This window comes from Cardiocondyla obscurior, linkage group LG19, assembly GCF_019399895.1.
Source record: "Cardiocondyla obscurior isolate alpha-2009 linkage group LG19, Cobs3.1, whole genome shotgun sequence".
In the NCBI taxonomy this organism is placed as follows: domain Eukaryota; kingdom Metazoa; phylum Arthropoda; class Insecta; order Hymenoptera; family Formicidae; genus Cardiocondyla; species Cardiocondyla obscurior.
The window spans coordinates 3,944,302-3,962,399 of record NC_091882.1 but is presented as its reverse complement, the minus strand read 5'-3'; the positions used below and the strand labels follow the sequence as shown (position 1 = coordinate 3,962,399).

General features: G+C 40.2%; 2 protein-coding genes across 3 annotated transcripts in view; one reads left to right on the top strand and one right to left on the bottom strand.

The window, feature by feature from the left end:
* LOC139110092 (uncharacterized) overlaps positions 1 to 18,098 on the top strand; it is a 113,221-nt gene that overhangs the window by 76,901 nt on the left and 18,222 nt on the right. The window contains exon 2 of the mRNA XM_070669658.1: positions 91 to 255. Coding sequence (XP_070525759.1) covers positions 91 to 255 — 165 coding nt within the window. The remainder of the gene's footprint in view (positions 1 to 90; positions 256 to 18,098) is intronic.
* LOC139110063 (putative protein tag-278) lies at positions 3,891 to 8,670 on the bottom strand. Of its 2 annotated transcripts, XM_070669606.1 has the most exons (8): positions 8,084 to 8,670; positions 7,780 to 7,906; positions 7,546 to 7,690; positions 7,179 to 7,454; positions 6,914 to 7,082; positions 6,137 to 6,796; positions 5,848 to 6,000; positions 3,891 to 5,766 (listed from the first exon to the last, which is right to left on the bottom strand). In XM_070669606.1, exons 1-8 carry the CDS (start codon positions 8,184 to 8,186, stop codon positions 5,711 to 5,713), a joined length of 1,689 nt encoding a protein of 562 aa, XP_070525707.1. In that variant the 5' UTR covers positions 8,187 to 8,670; the 3' UTR covers positions 3,891 to 5,710. The 2 variants fall into 2 exon arrangements, with proteins under 2 accessions (XP_070525707.1, XP_070525706.1); XM_070669605.1 differs by having other exon boundaries at positions 3,891 to 6,000.

Below are 18,098 nucleotides of genomic sequence, written 5' to 3'. Positions count from 1 at the left end.
CGAAATTTTCAAATCACATGAAAAATTCAGATAAACGACGTGAGTTCTTTCCGAAGCACTAAGTTACCTTGCTGTTTCATGTTGTTTCAGACATGCATTGGCTCGTTTGCACCTGCATCCTCACGGCGACGACGGTGCTTTCCTGTCGGCAGAGCGAGTTCCAGTGCGCCAACGGACACTGCGTCACCCTCAACAAGGTCTGCAACGTTGTCGACGACTGCGGAGATGGGAGCGACGAGACGCGTCCATGCTCGCGTGAGTGGAACTTTCATCTTTCCCCTTAAGCTCGCGAAAGGCTCGAAGGAGGCTTTTAACGCCCCGACGAATGCACATTAACTCGGCGAATTGACGCAGGGACCGCAATGAACGAATCGGGAATGAGAAATTTGCGGAAATCAGAACGGAATCTGGAATCAGAGTATTTATGATTTATTCTCCCAAACGTTAAAAAAGCACTGAAGAATATTTAAAAATCACGGAGAGAAAATTTTAGAAACGAACTGAACGTTTAACGAGCTCTCTAAAGGCTATTTTTACTAATAGGCAAAACTTAAAACGCTTCGTACGTTTTCGCGGTTTCATATTAATTCTTTTTGAGTCAAACTGTGTTAACAATTTATTCTCTTTCCACGTTCTTTTAATTAAATACCTTTTTTCGTCGCGAACGTAATCCAATTTGGGCAAGCGCCGAGTCGCGGATCAAACGTCCGTTCGCGGCAACCGCGAGTATTTCAGTCCCAATTCCCGTTGCTCAAGTGCTCGGGACAATTGATCCTTTCATTGTTCTCCGGCGGGTAGTTTCGATGCTCGCTTCGAAACGTGCCTCGTTGCGATTACCGGCAAAGGTTGGCGTGCACAGGAATTTCTACTTCGTTAGAAGCCTCGACCACCCTCCTTTCTTCTCCCCCCTTCCCCCTCGGAGCTTCGCGGTGCCGCATCGCACATTGTAAAGACAGAATGAAATTCCGGCGATGTTACAAGAGTGATATTGCAACGTCGGCGCTGCAAAGAAAGCTGCTGGCGGAAAAACATTTCGCGCGACGTCATATACTCGCGCAAACATCCAAATCAAAATTTTTAACGTTTATAATGCGGCCCAACGTTGCGGATCTAAAATAAATAGAGCGCGGTTGAAATCGTAGAGCTTCGAAAAAGCTACATAGTGAACGCAGCCAAAAATTGAACTACAATTACAGCGGTGAAACTAGATGAGCAACTCGAAGGCAGGCTGTAACATTAAAAAAAAAAAAAAAAACAAATGAATAAATAAATAAAAAGCGCGATTATTTATTAGCAAAATCTATTCGCGCTAGTAAAATATTCACGCGCAAAATTATATTTGTGGCGATAATTTAATATCTCTGTAAAAAATAAATATTTTACGTACGGCCACTTTTATATTGCAACAGAACTTTGTGCGAGTGGGTTAATTGTAAAAAAAAACTTTATGAGAATCACGAGTGCAATGCACTTTTATCAAAATTAACGATGATAAAGAAATGTTTGTGCAAATATAATCTCTTTTTCGTCGTTGCGGCGAAATCGTCAATACGGGGAGCCCAACGATATCGATAAACATTTCGCGCGATAACTGTTTTTGTTATTTCGCAGTGAACGATAAAAGGATCGGAAAATATGCATATTGTCAATAAAAATACATTGGGACGGACCGAACCGTACAGCCTGTCACTTTTTAGCAATGTTTCTCTTATCGAGGTAAATTGACTATAACGTACCGAGAGATGCGACGTGCTTTCACTAGTTGACGCGAATGATTTCTCGATGTTTGTTTGCAGATATTAAGCAACGGCGTTAAATAAATAAACTCGGGTCGATTTAAACTGTTAAAAATTGGAACTGCCCGCACGGAAGAGGGTCCGCGCGCTAAAGTCCGTCGAATATCGCGAACGTGAAAAAGTAAGACTGTTTAACAACGATTTCCCTGCGCGGAAACGCGAGATAAAAAACGGGTCCAAGTGGCGCGTACAGCAGCCACTTTATTTCGCGCGAGAACCTACGACGCGTTCGACGAGACGTTCCCCTTAGTCAGACCTGCCTGTTATCGACAGATCGTGATAAAATAGAGCAGTCCGAGCGCGCGATTTGGTGGCAAAAAACGAGCTCGTCTCTTAGTCGTACGCGTATACCGAAGAGCAGATATAGCATTTTCTGCGGTGATAGCGGCTAGCGTACGTAACTCTAGGCGGCAGTGGCAAGGGATAAGAGAACGGAGGGAAAATCAGTCATCGGCAATCCGGCCGGCGCGGTATATAATACATGCGGCACATGTGAAAGTGTCCGTCTTTTCTCGACGTCGTCTAATTTCGAGCGATTTATATTTCTTTTTTTTTATATATCTATTAAAGATGCCAATTGCCATGTCTACTTATCAAAATTTCGATTATCGTTGAAATAATCATTACCATTATTATTATTTATGCAAATAGAATTTATCTAACAATAAGTTATCTAAACGGACCAAGTTAAATATTAAGAGAATCTGAGAAATTAAAAACGTCTTTCAAGTTTTTAAGAATGTCATTTTCGTAAAAGTTATTTGAAAATTTATTAATAGAAAATTTCTTTATTAATATCTTGGCAAGAATACTTAACCCGAATTTTATACTTGACGAAAGCTCGTCGCAGTCTTTGAGAGCAATAAGGGAATTTTCGCTTCGCCGTGCAGCTCGTGCGAGGAAACTATGCAGAGTTTAGCTCGACTGTCAATTACAATCTAAGCGGATGCGAGCAGGGTATCTGAGGAGGGTCTCGTCGGGTAAATCCTCGAGCGGCCTTCGCCCCTAAGAAAACCAACCCTCGCCACGTGCGCACAATAAAACGCTCGCCAAACTGCACGGCGGACGTTTCTATGGCTGCCGGAATTTACTGAATGGTCTGGCAGGGCCATCAGCGACGTCGTAGTCGTTTAATCTACCGGGGGTTTTTGCCTAAATCCCCCACGTGCGCGATGGAATGCCCTTGCCTTGTGCATTCCCTTTTCACCTCGGTGACACTCTATGCAAAAGCAACCAGCCAACCAACCAAGCCCTTTCCAAAATCCGGCGTCACGTATACGCTCGGCGTAATTAACCGACTCAAGTTACGAGATGCGTTTATGCGCGATATGTATGTATACGGCGCGGAACAGAAAATTACTTCTCGACATTCCTTTATTTGCGCAAGCGACAATGGCTCTTTGTTGCGGATTGTTTTGGCTTTCGTTCGTGCTGCTGGTTTAAAATTCTTCTCTCGATCGAAAATAAATTCCGATCGTTTTGCATTTGTAAAATAATGCGCGAATAAAATCAAATTGTATGCCACAAACTTTCCAGATTTATTTTCTGAAGAAAAACATAATCGCGGTCGAAAAAAAAAAATCGCGATATTTGTACGATCGCATCTTGTTTTTTATTTAGACCGCTTCTGTACGAACGGTAGCGCGGGATGGTATCTAAAAGTGAGGTTGTTGCGAAAGGGTTAATTATTTCACGATTCATAAATCTTATTTGCGTTAATTGACATAAATGCGAAGGCATGGCCATGTTACAAGCAGTAAATCCTAAACAAGTTATAGAGACCCCATTAACTTCGTGCGGGAGATAATTAACCTAAATTACCGCCTGCCATGTGAAAACGAGGCGCGATATACAATTGCATTATGTCGACGTAAGAACATTCGATTGCAGAAGGCGAAGTCTCCTCGTTAATTAACAAAATATACGTGACATTTCGCGGAGTTAATAAATGTGCATTACGAGAGTACTAACAATAAGTCCCCACTTTCAGCCGAGTAACACCGAGTTTCCGTCTCGACGGAAAGGGTTGCTTTAAGAACATTGCGAGTTATCTCCTACATCGTACGAGGGTGCGAACGAAACATTCCGGTCACGTATCGACGAGGCTGGGTTCAAAAAGAAAAAAAATTCCTCTCAAAAAGAAGTCACGGTGCTCTCGCGTGACGTCAAAACCGGACGAAAGAGCCGAACTTCGAAATCGTGTATCTATAAATTGTAATAACTATTCTGCTCGCTTGACTCTCCTCTGTCTCAACTTTGCAATAATTCTTTATAAAAGTTACAACGTAACTTTTCTTGGAGCGCAACATGTAACACCTAGGTACAATGATATATTTTGCGAGCAACGGAAAAAAGGATTATTCAGCGTATGACTCAATTGAGAATTTTCTAAATGGTGTTATCGATTAAAGTTAACGCGTGCGAGCGCGCGCGCGGAAAAGACGTCGGTTCGGCGATCGCGCTATTAAATGTCCCATTTATCTTTCTCGTACCTCAATGCGAAACTTTTGAAATAAAATAGCCTGATAGTCGACCTCCTGCCGTTACATTGGCTTATAAAAGGACACAATTTCTCTCGACTAGAGCCCTCGGATGGTCGCGGGAAGGTGGCACGCCAAAGTTACGGCAGGTAATAACAAACTTTCGTATTCTTCTTTCTTGCGACACAAATGAAACGCTCGAGCAAGCAGGTTAATTTATATCAATTACACCGACTGATGCGATTAGCTCCGAGAAGGGTAACGAAGGAGCGAGGAGAAGAGGCGGATTAAGAAATTATCCCTCACATTGCATGCTCGCGATACTTTTTGTATCAATTAGAAAAAAGACGGCGTTGTCCGTCTATCTGATATCTCCTTAAAAAAAATTTTTTTTATTCTTTAACGTCTAGTTACTCTAATTAGATGTCATTTGTCTGGATAAAACAAAAAAAAATTACCTGTAAAGAGTAATTTAAACGTGAAAATTATAAAAATATATAAAGTAGGATAACGAATATATTTCTGACATTAACGTTTTTGTTTCGAAATAGAATAAAAACGTTAGATGGAAACGTAATAATAATTTTAGAATCAATTAAAAAGATTGTAAAACAGGTTGGGATATTATCGTACATTATTCGCGGTGTGATTACGCACAAGTCATAATGTTCTGCAAAACGAGGGTAGAAAGTGGGATTTTAACGAGCTTATTTTTATAAAAGCCAAAAGCTTTTTCTTTTTCCGTTACCTGCGGAGAGAGACAGAGAGAGAAAAGGTGTGCGCGTGCGAAAGGCTTCTTTTTGTTTTATTTCTGCTACGATCCTCTCTCTCTTGCGGAAGTAAACGGTTGTAATTCGCTCGGTGCTCTCCGACAAAATTGCGGAAGCCGAAATTGCACAGGGCCACGGTGCATGCGCGTATAAAGAAGGCCGAAACTCGCAGAAAGGTACATAATCGCGACTTCGGCGAACAAGCATTTATTTAATACACGCTGCGAAGTTGTCACCGTTGATATCTACACGTTAGAGATGCACTTGTGTATACACAATGCATGTTAATCGTTTAACTTCTCATAAGAATCCAAAATTACTTTGAAAGTACTTAATTATTGTTAGCTTTGTAACAGTAAGTACATAAACGTAAATAGTTTTCACTAATAATTCTACAATCTCGAACAATATCGCAAGTAACACATTGAAAGTTTAAGCATATACATTTTTAGCTGCAAAAGTTTATTAGTTTAATTATGTTCCGTACAATAGAAAATGTAATGTAACAAAAATATGTTTCACTTAATTAATGAATAAAGTTACAGAACGCGATGTATTTGACGAACAATAATATGTTTTGTTTAATTAATGAGAATATAACGGAATTATAATGTAGAATATAAACACAAAGTTTAAATAATGTTCTTTTTTTTTTTCTTCGTATTTAAAACAAAGAAAAATTACTTTTAGTGTCTTTCAAAAAGTTACCAAACTGGAACTCTAAAAGAAGAAAAATTAATAATCAAAAAAAAATTGTGAAATTAAATGTATTTAATATTTGAAATAAAAATTTTTTAATACCTGATGATGTTTTGTCAGAATTAGTTTTATTATTTTGTGGCGTGACGTATTTCGAAGAAGCTGTCTGCACCTCTTCGTCAGCGCTAAATAATATTTCAGAAGTCGGAGATAATTTAAAATTACACATTGACCCCTCGTATAACGATGCACCGCCTGCAATCAAATTTATTATAAAACTCCATGTTAATATTGTGAAAAAAAATTCGTATATGTATAATTACGCATTTATTTGTATCTATAGAAAAATTTTCTAATTATAGGAAACAAGCAACTTGATTGTAATTACAACCTTTTGACACAAAATCCTGATCAAAGGAAGTCATGTTACTGTCGCAATATTCGGGGCTCGGAGAAAACATATTGCTTCCAGCGGCAGTCGAGCACTGAATTGGTTTTGGCTTCGGTGGCGCTAATGGCACGATGTTGTAATTTACGGATTCGATCTTTGTAATCGTTGGTACAGACCGCGGCGAAAACTGTAAATCCATTTCCGTGACAACAGCCGACGGCTGAGGAGTAGTTATTCTATCGATATTTCTTTTACTATCATGCCTTTGAAGTCGCATTCTTTTTGGTTCAATTTCGTCCAGCGTATTCTTGCCAGTTCTATGCTTGAGCGAGCTTTCTTTTGTACGGCAGCTTGACTGCGTTTTAACGGACTCCTGCGACTTCTCGTCTTCATGGATCTCTTTCATTTCTACGTTGTTGTCTATTAAAATTGCCTCTTCAGCACTTGGCTCCATATCGATAGCTGACGCTACCGAGGTAGCGTGCCTATCGCCTTTCTCCGAGACGACGGTGCTCTTCGAATTCGACGTCTTCGCTTCGATCGCAGCAAGTTTATAATTTTTTTCGTGCATCTCTTCTATATCTATTCTCTCAGGCAACGTTGTGCTGCTCTCGTTTATGCATAATTCCTCCAGATACAGGGTATTGACGGATATAGAATCTAAAAAGCAAATAATTTTGTAACGTACAGAAAGTCGCGTGCATATGCATGCGTCCCCGTAAATTGAAGTTTCTGTTCTAACTAGAAAGGTTTATAGAGCTCAAAGTAAACTTTTACCGTCGAGATTCTCGTGAATCTGTTTCCACTGCGGTTGCACTTTCGTGCGTATTTTATTTTGAGCGTACATCTCTCGATACGGTATATTGATTTTCGGCGGTGCCATTTCCAACATTTTCTCTTTCCTCTGCCTCTTCTGATCCTCCTCCTTCCTACGTAGCACTTGCAGCTGCAAAGGTTAATTAATTAAATACGTGCCGCACCTTATTTGCACATTAATCAAAGATATGCGTATTTGAAAAATCGATTAATAAAATTCAGATACCTCCGTTTCGATAGACTGCAACTCTCTTTTTTGATACTTTACGTTTACTTTTAGCTTCCCCAATTTTTCCTCTAACTTTAAATGCTTAAACATCGTAGTGATAAAGTTGACTATCTTGCAACGCATGCGGATCCATTTGATGCGTTGCCTCTGCTTAATAATCTTCATCATTTCCGATTTCTTGTAAGACGCAATCATGTACTCCATTTTAAGTTTCCCCAAACTGATTTTGGCTGCTTTCCTCGCCTTCGCCAAAGGAAATTCCTCGTACACGGTCTGCGTACGAATTATTTATTTAATTATTTAATTAATTAAAAATTAATTAACTCGAAATTATGTGAGGAGACGCAAAAGACTTGTCATTTACTCGATATTCATGCCACGTTGTCTTATATTTTACAACGACATCCTGGTACTCTTCCGATCTCAGTTGAATCAGCTTATATTGATCGTCGGCATTCACTTTCATTGTGCCCAAAGTGTCCGAGATTTCGTTGATGCTTATGTATAACCTGCGTAACGCGTAACAGAATTTTACGAAAATTACATGAGAGAAAATACAACGGTTAACACGATAAATTGAGATAATCGTTTTCTGTACTTTGTTAACGTCTCGCTTAATATCAGTCTAATCTTGTTCATCTGCGTTATCTTTCCCTTGAGTTCCTTCCTCTTGTTGAGCTCGCTACGTATTGTTGTCTTCAATTGTCTCATTTCCTCCATCATGGCTGGAAATTATTAATAACGATTTTTATTAAACCGACAAAGCGGTAGATGAAAGTTGAAAAATTAGCAGGCAGAAACACAAAAATAATTGTATACGAGACCTACGTTCCTCGCTCGAGATCTACATTGTGCACACAAATTTCACATTGTGCAAAGGGCTTCGTCATCACTTTACTCACCGTCGAGTTTTCCCTTCATCGCTTCGATTTCCATTTTTAAACAGGTTTCCAATATTTTCACAAATTGAGGATCATCTTGACGCTCACAATTGTTTATATCCATTTCTCTTCGCGTCGAAACTTACTTCGGCGATAAGAGACAATATGCGCATCGTGTATTCCCCCCACGCGACTTTTTTTTTTAACGGTGTGAATTTTGGAGCAATCGTGAACAGATTGTCGCGCAGAATGTAGGAATTTAGGAACGCCCGAAAAGTGAAATCGATCACGCAATTATTTATATATAAAAAAAAAATGCGCGTAAGTAAAAAAAATTTGTGTTTTTTCTGAATAGTATTTCGTAGCCGTTATTTAGATGCAACGGCAAAACGGCAGAAACAAACGTAATCGGAAGTCGGTTATTTAATTCCTAACTATTGGCTGCCATTCGCGACACTTTTGGTGACCAACTTGTCGCGGAACTTGCGAGCTTTCGCGATACGTGTACTATGAACACACGTCTCGCCGTAAAGGTGAAAGAAAAGCGAAGGGTAAAAAAAGATTTCGTAACGGCTTCAACCACGTCTCGTCCTCTCGTCGAAAAAATTTTGGCAGCTTCGACGGACGACGTTTAGTTTACTCCGCGAAACTTTGATTGTTTGCCGAACGGTCGTAACTTCAGACTCGGGTTCGTTAAAAGCGAACCGAACCCGCGCCATATATCCCCATGCGGTGTGCTTTGGCACAAATGTGGCCCTGATCGCTTGAAGGGTCGGCGGACCACGACTGCGGAAGGACGATAGCAAACGAAAAGAAAAATACGACCGAGCCGATCATAAATCCGGACGAGTTTTGGCCAATACGCTTGTAATATTTAATATTTAGCGTCATGGTTCTTTATGGAGTAACGAAACCTACTTGGCTGCCAAAAAGAGAAAATTATCTAAAAATAAAACCTGTTATTTCGAAAGAGCTTTGCGAATCAATTTGACAGTATTTAAAATATGTAATTTAAACGGGCAGATAAAAATCTAATGACAAATCCAAATAATTGTACGAGAGAAAAAAACATGAAAAGGTAGAAACATTTTTACGCTGATTTATTTGTTAAAGCAGCAAGCAATTTTGTTTAAATTAAAATATTAATCCCTGAGATCCGACTATCACATAGAAGTCAAATAAATAAATGTTAAATGTTTATTCGTACTATTAATTAAATAATTTTATTAATTAATTTAATTAGTTTCACGTTCATAGCGACAGAAGAAAAACGCTTCAAGAGATTTGATATGCATATTTTAGATAAAAAATGCTTTTCCCGTGTTTTCAATTAGACGCAGGTTAAAACTTAACTGTACGCCGTAATGAATTAATCCGTGCGTCGTTGTTCCGGGAGTGAAATAATCGTTTAAATTGTCCCAACCGCGAGGCATCGATCCGGTTCCCTTTGTCAGCGGTGAACGGTACACGGGAGAAACCGGCCGATGCGGTTTGCAAGTTAATGGAGGCGAGCGACGGCCGATCAACTTATCGGCTCCGAAAATTGATATCCGGCGCGTATTCGGTCGCGCCGCGATCCTATCGGAAAAATATAAGTAAGGATTCGCGCTGGCTCGTTGACGGAAAAGGGACGTCCGGGGAACACGGCGCGCTGGCTGTCGGCCAACCCGGTGGTCCACATTTGGGTCAAACTGACCCGCCACCCTCTCTATCGATGCTGCGCTTCGCTTCCCCCCTCGCATGAAGATAGCCGCGCGAACTGCGCTCTCCTCTTTTACCGCTTTGACTCGTAAGGATTATCGCACATTAAAAGACGTAAGCAGTAAAACTTAAAACTGTCCAGCGCGGACCGTGTATATAAATAGATGTCTAAACGTTTTTTTGCCTCGTACTTTGTTTACTGTTTTGGTCTGACCTTACGCAAAGCTCGCTGGACTGCCGAATTAGCCGAGGAAAAAACCGGTTCTTGCCGTCCGCTGCCCGCGCGTCCTCCACCTTGCGAAATTCGAGCGCAAGGTGCCGGCCGAAGTAAACAGACGCACGTACTAACACTTACCGCGACGGTCGACTGCCGAATTCGCAGGACAAACCGGTTCTTGCCGTCCGCCGCCCGCGCGTCCTCCACCTTGCGAACTTGGAACGCGAAGACTGCCGGCCAGATCTCAACACACTAACATTACCGCGGCGGTCATCGATCCCGGCGACCAGCGAATTCGGCAGTCGAGCACTTGTTAAATAGGTCAGGACGCGCAGCAAATTCGTACGCGGCGAAAAACGTTCAGATATCTAGCTTTTCTAGCTCGTTATTAGTTAAAAATAATTATGTAGTAATTAGTACGTTTTGAGCGTTATATTTCTGGCTCAGTGCTGGACAGATTTGCTAGACAGCAAATATACGTGAAAGTAGAAACTACTGTTATTTTAATTCCCCGTGCACGAGAAGCTGCTAAAGTTCGCAGCGCAATATACGGCGTGATTATTTCGTCGGCTTCTATTTTGAGACTAATGGAAATCGCACTATGGAAAGCGTGAGCAGAACCCATAAAGAACTCCCTGTCTATACCGCGCCCATGAATGTCCAAAGTTATCAATGCTGCGGTTATCATCGAACAGAGTAACGTTTCTGGTCAGGCAATATTTCTCTCGCTCTCTCCCTCTCTTTTTCTTTCTCTCTGCATTTGCTATTTTGCAGAAATTACCTTATGGATGTTAAATCAAGCAACAAAATAATCCAACGCGAAAGATATTTAAAATACACCTCAAGCCGTACTATATATTTCTTAATCTTTTTACAGTATTTACTAGGGACTTGAGAGATGTAACATTTGTTACGCGTAATTACGGAAAAAGCAAAGCTTTGTATTTAACGAAAAACGAATCGCTTATATATTCATGGTAGCATTTCCGTGAGAATATTTTGATTTCCAGCACCCTCAGATTTCCTGCAAACAACCCGCTCGAATGTGTTCACACGATTCATTCCGCGAATCGGTTTTCTTGAGGGAGATTCCGCTGCAGGCGCGCAGAGGAGATTTATTCGCGACACAGGCAGACACGTGCGATAACAAAATATCGGAATTATGAATCTTTCATGGACGGCAATACCACACCGCTCCGACGAAATTGAAACGGGACCGAAGTGCTACAATAAAAAGCGGCCCCGGCTCGAAACTGCATTCCTTTCGCAGCTGCGCCAATAATTGATCGCTAGAACGTAGATGAATATCCATTGATGCTGCACGAAACAGGATAAACGCTGTTACGAAGAACAGTTCGAGCTAGGGCAGATCGATCTTGCCTCGGCCGCGTATCGTAAGAACGGTGAGAACTTAACGAGAACAGAAAGTCAAAACAATTATTTTCACGTCACGTTCACCACGTTGTGATAAAAAAAATTACGCGAACTTGTCATCATTCGGTCAATATGACGTAGAATTGATAATATTTTATTTTCCACGAAGTAGTTTATCCCGTCCACGAAGGAACTGATTCGTTTGCATCGCGCAAACGAATGATTTCTGTCGCAGAGAGACGAGCATATACGTGAACAACGGTAGATTTTATAAATGGATAAAAGTTTTCAATGGAGAGAGCGAGGTAGAAGGGCCGCGGAACTTCGTAGAACGAGAAAGTAGGTCTCGTGGAAACCACTGATTAATCTTTCGCGGCGCCTCTTTCACGCTTCGCTGAGAATAAAGGGTAATTTTGTTATTCCGTAAAAATACTCCGCCAGCGTTTGTAATCTGTTTTGTCAGAAAAAAGTCCGTCCGTAATCGGGTCAGCTAGTGTAAGATAAATTAAAAAAAAAAAAAGATTGTAACTACCTGTTACGTTGCATTTCTTTCTACTGAAAAATGTTTGAAAATAAGTTAATAATTATACACAATAAAAGAAAGGTATTTTATCATTAAATAATTATCGACTAAAATATATACACTTGTCAAACGGTAAAAATAATGACAGCTTTAATTAAATACAAAAATAGAAAACGTATTGCGAAAATTTGCAGTTAATTTCCTTCTTCGCTATTTTTTTTTTTTTTTTACTTTACGCTACGCTTTCTTTATTATCTATTTTTTCACGCTACCGATAAATAAAATCAATACATCTGCAGGATGAAAGCTGGAGAACGAGCGACTCCGATTATGAAACCTCTTCGCTCTGTTAATTTTCGTGTCACGTAAATTATCGCATTTCCGGAGGAACAGAACTTTGCGGAAAACACAATTTTGGATTAGAAATAAATTTATGAATCTTAAAGCCTTTGACACATATTTTGAAGTTACCTCGTACAAGAAAGCTTTCTCTCTCCCTATCCTCTGATCATCAATCTCTCGCAACATCGTAACGCCCCGACTTTATGGAGATAAAAAAAAAAAGGTAATAACATGACCGACGCGAGCAGCGTGAAGCTAGACGAACGAACGAGGGAAAGTAGGGCAATTTAAATAGGACGTCCGATCAAAGTCCTCTCTGATTGCGAGCATCCAGCGATGGAATATTATCGGCAAAAGTGAGATAGAACAAAAAAAAAATCGTTGATGTCAGCGACTTTGTCAAATGTCACTTACAATTATTCCCGTCGACGCAACGCGCGTTCCCCTCGCTAGCGTGAATTATTAGCGACGAATCTGACTCGCATAATTGTTCTATCGACAAAGTATCGCTGTTTCTCGGTACGAGCGAAAGTGTGCGGAGACCGCGTTGCGGTTTTCCTATTATTTCGTCGAATTTCGCCGGGAAGTTGCGACGCGGCTGGCACGTAATCTTCGTCCCCGAAACTCATTTCCGGAGATAATCCCGGGATAAGAACATTATTCTGTTGCCCTATGCATTAAAAAGACCGCCACCTGTTAAACGCGTTTATTACACAAAGCTGCAGTAACTCGTTTTGTCGCGCGATGTTGCGTAGGTAATGGCACATCGCGAACTAATTAATATCCTGTAACGTAAAATTAATGTATACCGGTGGTAACTTGATTAAATTTAAATATTCCTATCAACGCTGTAAAGGGTACTATATAATAATAGTACGATTATTATTAACATTTTACGAATAGCGTAGATTGATATTTTTAAGTGCTTTGAAAAATTCCCCGCAAAAACGAGGAAAAAGAAAAAAAAATGCAAATGCTTGAAAAATATACGGGAAAAAAATTACTGCATTCATAATCCTACGATATAATCCCGTTATCTCTTTGTAAACTACGCCGGACGTCCTGTCTCGTTTAGTTTGTAGCACGAATAATGCTTATCAGATCAGCCACCTGCCGTCATTATTCTCTTGTGCAATTAAACTACGCGACTGCTAGAAGCACCGTGGAATGAGAATCGTACACTTTTATTCGTAGGACATTTTAAGCGAAATTATGTTTCTTCTCAGTCGAAATTTGTCTTGCAATCAAATTGCGAATTTGTTTTCATTTATTTACATTCAGCGACCATTGTTTTATTTTTTTCTTTTTTTTTTTTTACGCAAGCACTGCATCCGCGGAGACGGTGCGACGTACGAAAAATATAATTTGCTTTCTCCGAAGCAACGACGCGATAATTCTTATCACAGCGCTACAGCCGCCTGTAGACGTTAATCTTGTGCTCGCTGCGAGAAATACATCAGCGAGACGAATGGCGCGGCGCGTCTCGCGCCACGCTAATCCCTGCCTCAATGTCATTTTACTCTTTTGGCAAAACAACAAGAGTATCTCTCTCCTCCAAGAATAAGCTCTTAATAAACAATGCGCTAACTACTTCTCGGAGCGCATTAAAGTCTTACGTAACGTGCGTTATCCGCTGATGTATCTTATCCGGCGGAGACGATAACTGAATCTGGGGGAGTATCGGCGCGCTGGTTACTCAACTTCGGCGTCCGTACATTTTCACCGCGTCGTAACAGCGAAACGCACTCACCACTTATTCGAAATCAATTATTTATTGCCGATTACGTGATACGAGAGGCGGCTAGAAGCCTATAGAGAGATTTGGTTCGCGGGAAAGAAGGTGAGATTACCGAGGTGAATCGACGTCTCATAGATTCAGGCTCTATTCTTCGTAGAACGATACAGACAAAATTTATTTTATCTTTATATAATTTTCTTTAATTTAATTAATTTATTTAATTAATTTAATTTAATTTTTTTCGTTTCCCGTTTGTAATTTATTCTCTCTTTCTATGCGCGCGAAAGTTTTATAAAGCTAGTGGGGTATATATTGTACGTATCCGACTACTGCTAAATGCTGCATGCATTACGTCAATTTTTATTTTCCCGCTTTCAATCGAAAATATTCTCACGTAGAAAATATATTAGATTTTTTTGCGACACGACAACTATTTGTGATATCTCACATAAAATCGATAATATTCAATTCGATATAAATTCTTTCTTGTTTCATTGTGGAATGTTAAAAACGTCAGTATTTTAAACGTTATCACTTCGAAATGTGTCAAAAGGATGACAACACTAATAATATTGCGAGTTTCAATTCTTTTAAATTAAAAAATTTTGTGCGCTACGCTTATAAATATAATTTCTTTTTGCTTCACTAACGTTTCCATGATATTTGTGCCTGTGAACGACGAACTACAGCATATTGCACTCGCGAGTTCGCATTCCATTTTTCTCACTTCATTTCATTGCCGTGCGCGATTCTCCTTCTTGTTCTCCAAGTTATACCCTTTTATGGTTTTTATGCCGATGGCGCCAAGTGAAGCGGCGCGAATTCATCGTCCGATGGCAACCACGCGTCATAGAATTCCTCATATGTAACGCAAGCTCGTATTTCTCCGTCGTCTAGTAAAAAATTCGTGTCTCGTCGGCGAGCCGAGACGTGTTGAAGGGTCGCGCTGTTTTTTATATATTTTTTTTATTGTTTATTCGCTCGTCCGAAAGCACCCTAATCATACTATATCTACGATATATCGCAGGGATTTGAAAATTCACGCTCGTCTTTAAGAGAATACTTGCGATTACAAAATTATTTAACCCAAAGACTTTCTGATCTAACCCAGTTTCCAAGTCAACGAACCGTTCTGAAATATAGAATTTTGCGCCATTGTCCGATATTTATGTTTCTCGATGTTTGACCTAGCCTGACTGTCGGTGGAATTGTCGGAAAACTCGGCAAATTGCAGTCGGTCGCGGGCACGTTTATTTTGAATCTGAATTTTCAGGCGTTGTTAAGCACGTTTGACTCGGGGCCAATTGTGCGCACGAGGTACCTATTTGCCAATTCGAATTCAATTGCGTTATGCACGCTTAAGCTAAACTCCGTTAACTATTCGCGAGAACAGCGTGAATTAAACTATCAAGTGATTAAATTCTTGGTGTTGGCGAAATATCACTGTTCAAAGTGAAAACAAGTTGCGAGCGACAGTTATGAAATTTCTTTTCCTCAATATACATAATATCAGCATGCAATAAATTTTAATACAAGGAGCTTAATTAACGTAACGCATAATTGTAATAAAATATTTGTAATTGAAAACTGACTGCGAGAACAAATCAATCATCTTGGCAAAGTAAACCGGGCAATTCGTATTAAGAAGGCAAGGCGTTATTAATTAGAGAATTACTACAAAGTCCATTTTCATTAAACGTTCGAAACAGAATGCCCAGCAGGGTACAGCGGCAGTGACAGAGACCAGTCATTCGTCAGACGTTACCGCTGTAGTGGTTCCTTGACGCCGCAGTAGTAGCAGCAGCCCGTGGCCAGACGCGTCTCGGGCTGACAGAACGAAATGGTTTATGTGCGACTATTAGTCAGGCGGATACGTAAATTTCGTAATTGCTCAAAACTCGGCGTGGGAAAACCTGTAATCATTGTCACGTTAACAAATAGGTTTTACGGGACATCGAAATGCCTAATTTAAATTCAAGTCAAGCGGTACACGCGAAAAGTAACCAAATAGTAAGCGAGTAATTTTATTAACGAAAATAATTTATTATTAATTACCTATTATTTGATTATTTTTTTCTCCGTAAATTTGTGCAATAAATATAAATTATTCAAGCGTAGTGGCGATATACGACATATAAAATAAATTGAAATGCTTCAACGCCAAGCAAAATCGTTGGAAACGTTAATGGTACTTGATTCGTCCTCATTTAGCACACGATTATCATTATCTGTCGTCCATACCGAGTCAAGTCTATATCAAAGCCAGTTGATAAAGGGATTGTGCCGCGGCTAACACGCTACGAACTGACCCATTAGATCGCCAAGCCGGAGTTCTGATTAGGAATGACCCGGAATGTGCCTGGAAACGGTGCGTATTGTGTGCACGTGACAGCCATTCGAGTCTACGGCGTCCTATCCTCCAGCACCAAACCCTTGATTTCCACCTCTATACATCTACTATGAGCCCTTGAAGCCTCACAATAGTCCAGGGTGTAGCCAACCGAAACTAGGGGTAATTCCGCGTAGGACGGAGATGAGTCGGCCCGGCGAAGCCAAAGCAACTCGATCGACAAGTGCATTCCAAATTCGTCTAATCGATGAGAATCGTAAGCAAGCTGCGCGAGTTCAGTTTCCAAAATGAACATTTTCTCTGAGACGGTGGAATTACTCAAGAGAGTTGGCGATAAGGATTAAGAAAGCGATAAAAGAAAAAGAGACGATGCAAGAGTCGTTACGGTAAACTTTCAAAGTTTCAATTTTTACTTTAATTTTTTAATTGTTTAATGATTAGAAAATCATAATAAATCTTACGGTAAAAGATGTCTTTGAATCACAAACTGTAATGAAATTACGTGTCATATTATTTACGAATAGTAAAAAAAAAAAAAATTACTAAACGTCTATGACTATTTTGATGTCTTAACAAAAAAAGTTTGAGAGTCGAGCGTCTGTTGTTCGCGAATTGTAGCGCGAATCTTTCTGAATAAATAAGTGAATAGAAACGTGCTTTCTACCTCTGTTGGGCGCATTTCCGCTAGCGATATCACGAGTCTTCGATTGCGTGTGTCTTTCGTCGAGTTCTCGCGAAAAATTCTATTTGCGGTCTCCGATTGAACGGCATTTTTCTCGCCGCAATTGCCATTAAACACGAATGAGAAGGAGAAAGAGTTGCCTTCCGTCTCGCTCGTCCGTTCCGCGTCCGAAACATCGCATTCGGGCCGAAATGGTTGGCACGAAACAAACGACGCGGCTCATCGATAATTCATTACCATCTTCCATCAATTTCTTATCCTGGCATGTTCCACGATCCGCGGATCGGCCCCTCGTAATCTCCCTGATGGAATCGGCTCGCGACTCGACGAGGGAACCGGAAATATCGCGCTGCGGATTATGACGTTCGCCGCGAACTTTCTTCCTCCGATATTTTATCCACCGGCGTTTAACGGTATGTGAGATACCACGAATGGCTCACGTCAGTTATAAGACACATTTCCCGAGCTCACTCGCGTGAGAAATATTTAAGTATTTTAAAGATACGAACGCGTTATATTTGCACGTTTCCTGCTTTCTCCCTTTTCTCCATCGTTCGTAAAATTTTTTATCTTTTATCAACGAGGTTACATTACGACAAATTCGTTGTTTTATTTTAACCTGCCGTCTCTACTTCGCGACTACATTGGAAACGCTGTAATCGAATTAATTTCAACGACAAGAATACTAATTTTACGGAAAGTTAAAATGGAACTCCCGCAACAGATAACGAAGTAATGACTTACGAGGCTAGAGACGCGACGTGAAAAATCCAAATAAAAGTACTGCGTGAATTGATTAATGCAAATTTAATAATTGTTTATATTTCGTTCTATTAAATCAGCTCTACAATCGAACACGTTGAGGGAGATACGTAATTACGATAATCACGATCTTGCAAGTACGAAAAAAAGAAGAAAAAAAAAAAATTGTAGCTGGCGTGCGTTAAGCGAATTTTTTTATAAAGAAAGTACACGATGAAAGTATCGCGGAAGGAAGGCACTTTCTCTTTTTGACTGCTTTCATTTCTCATAAATTCTTAGCCACAGATACGATTTTTCACGGGCCCGGAAAGTGCACTTCCGGGTTTGAAAAATGCTATTCGCGAAAG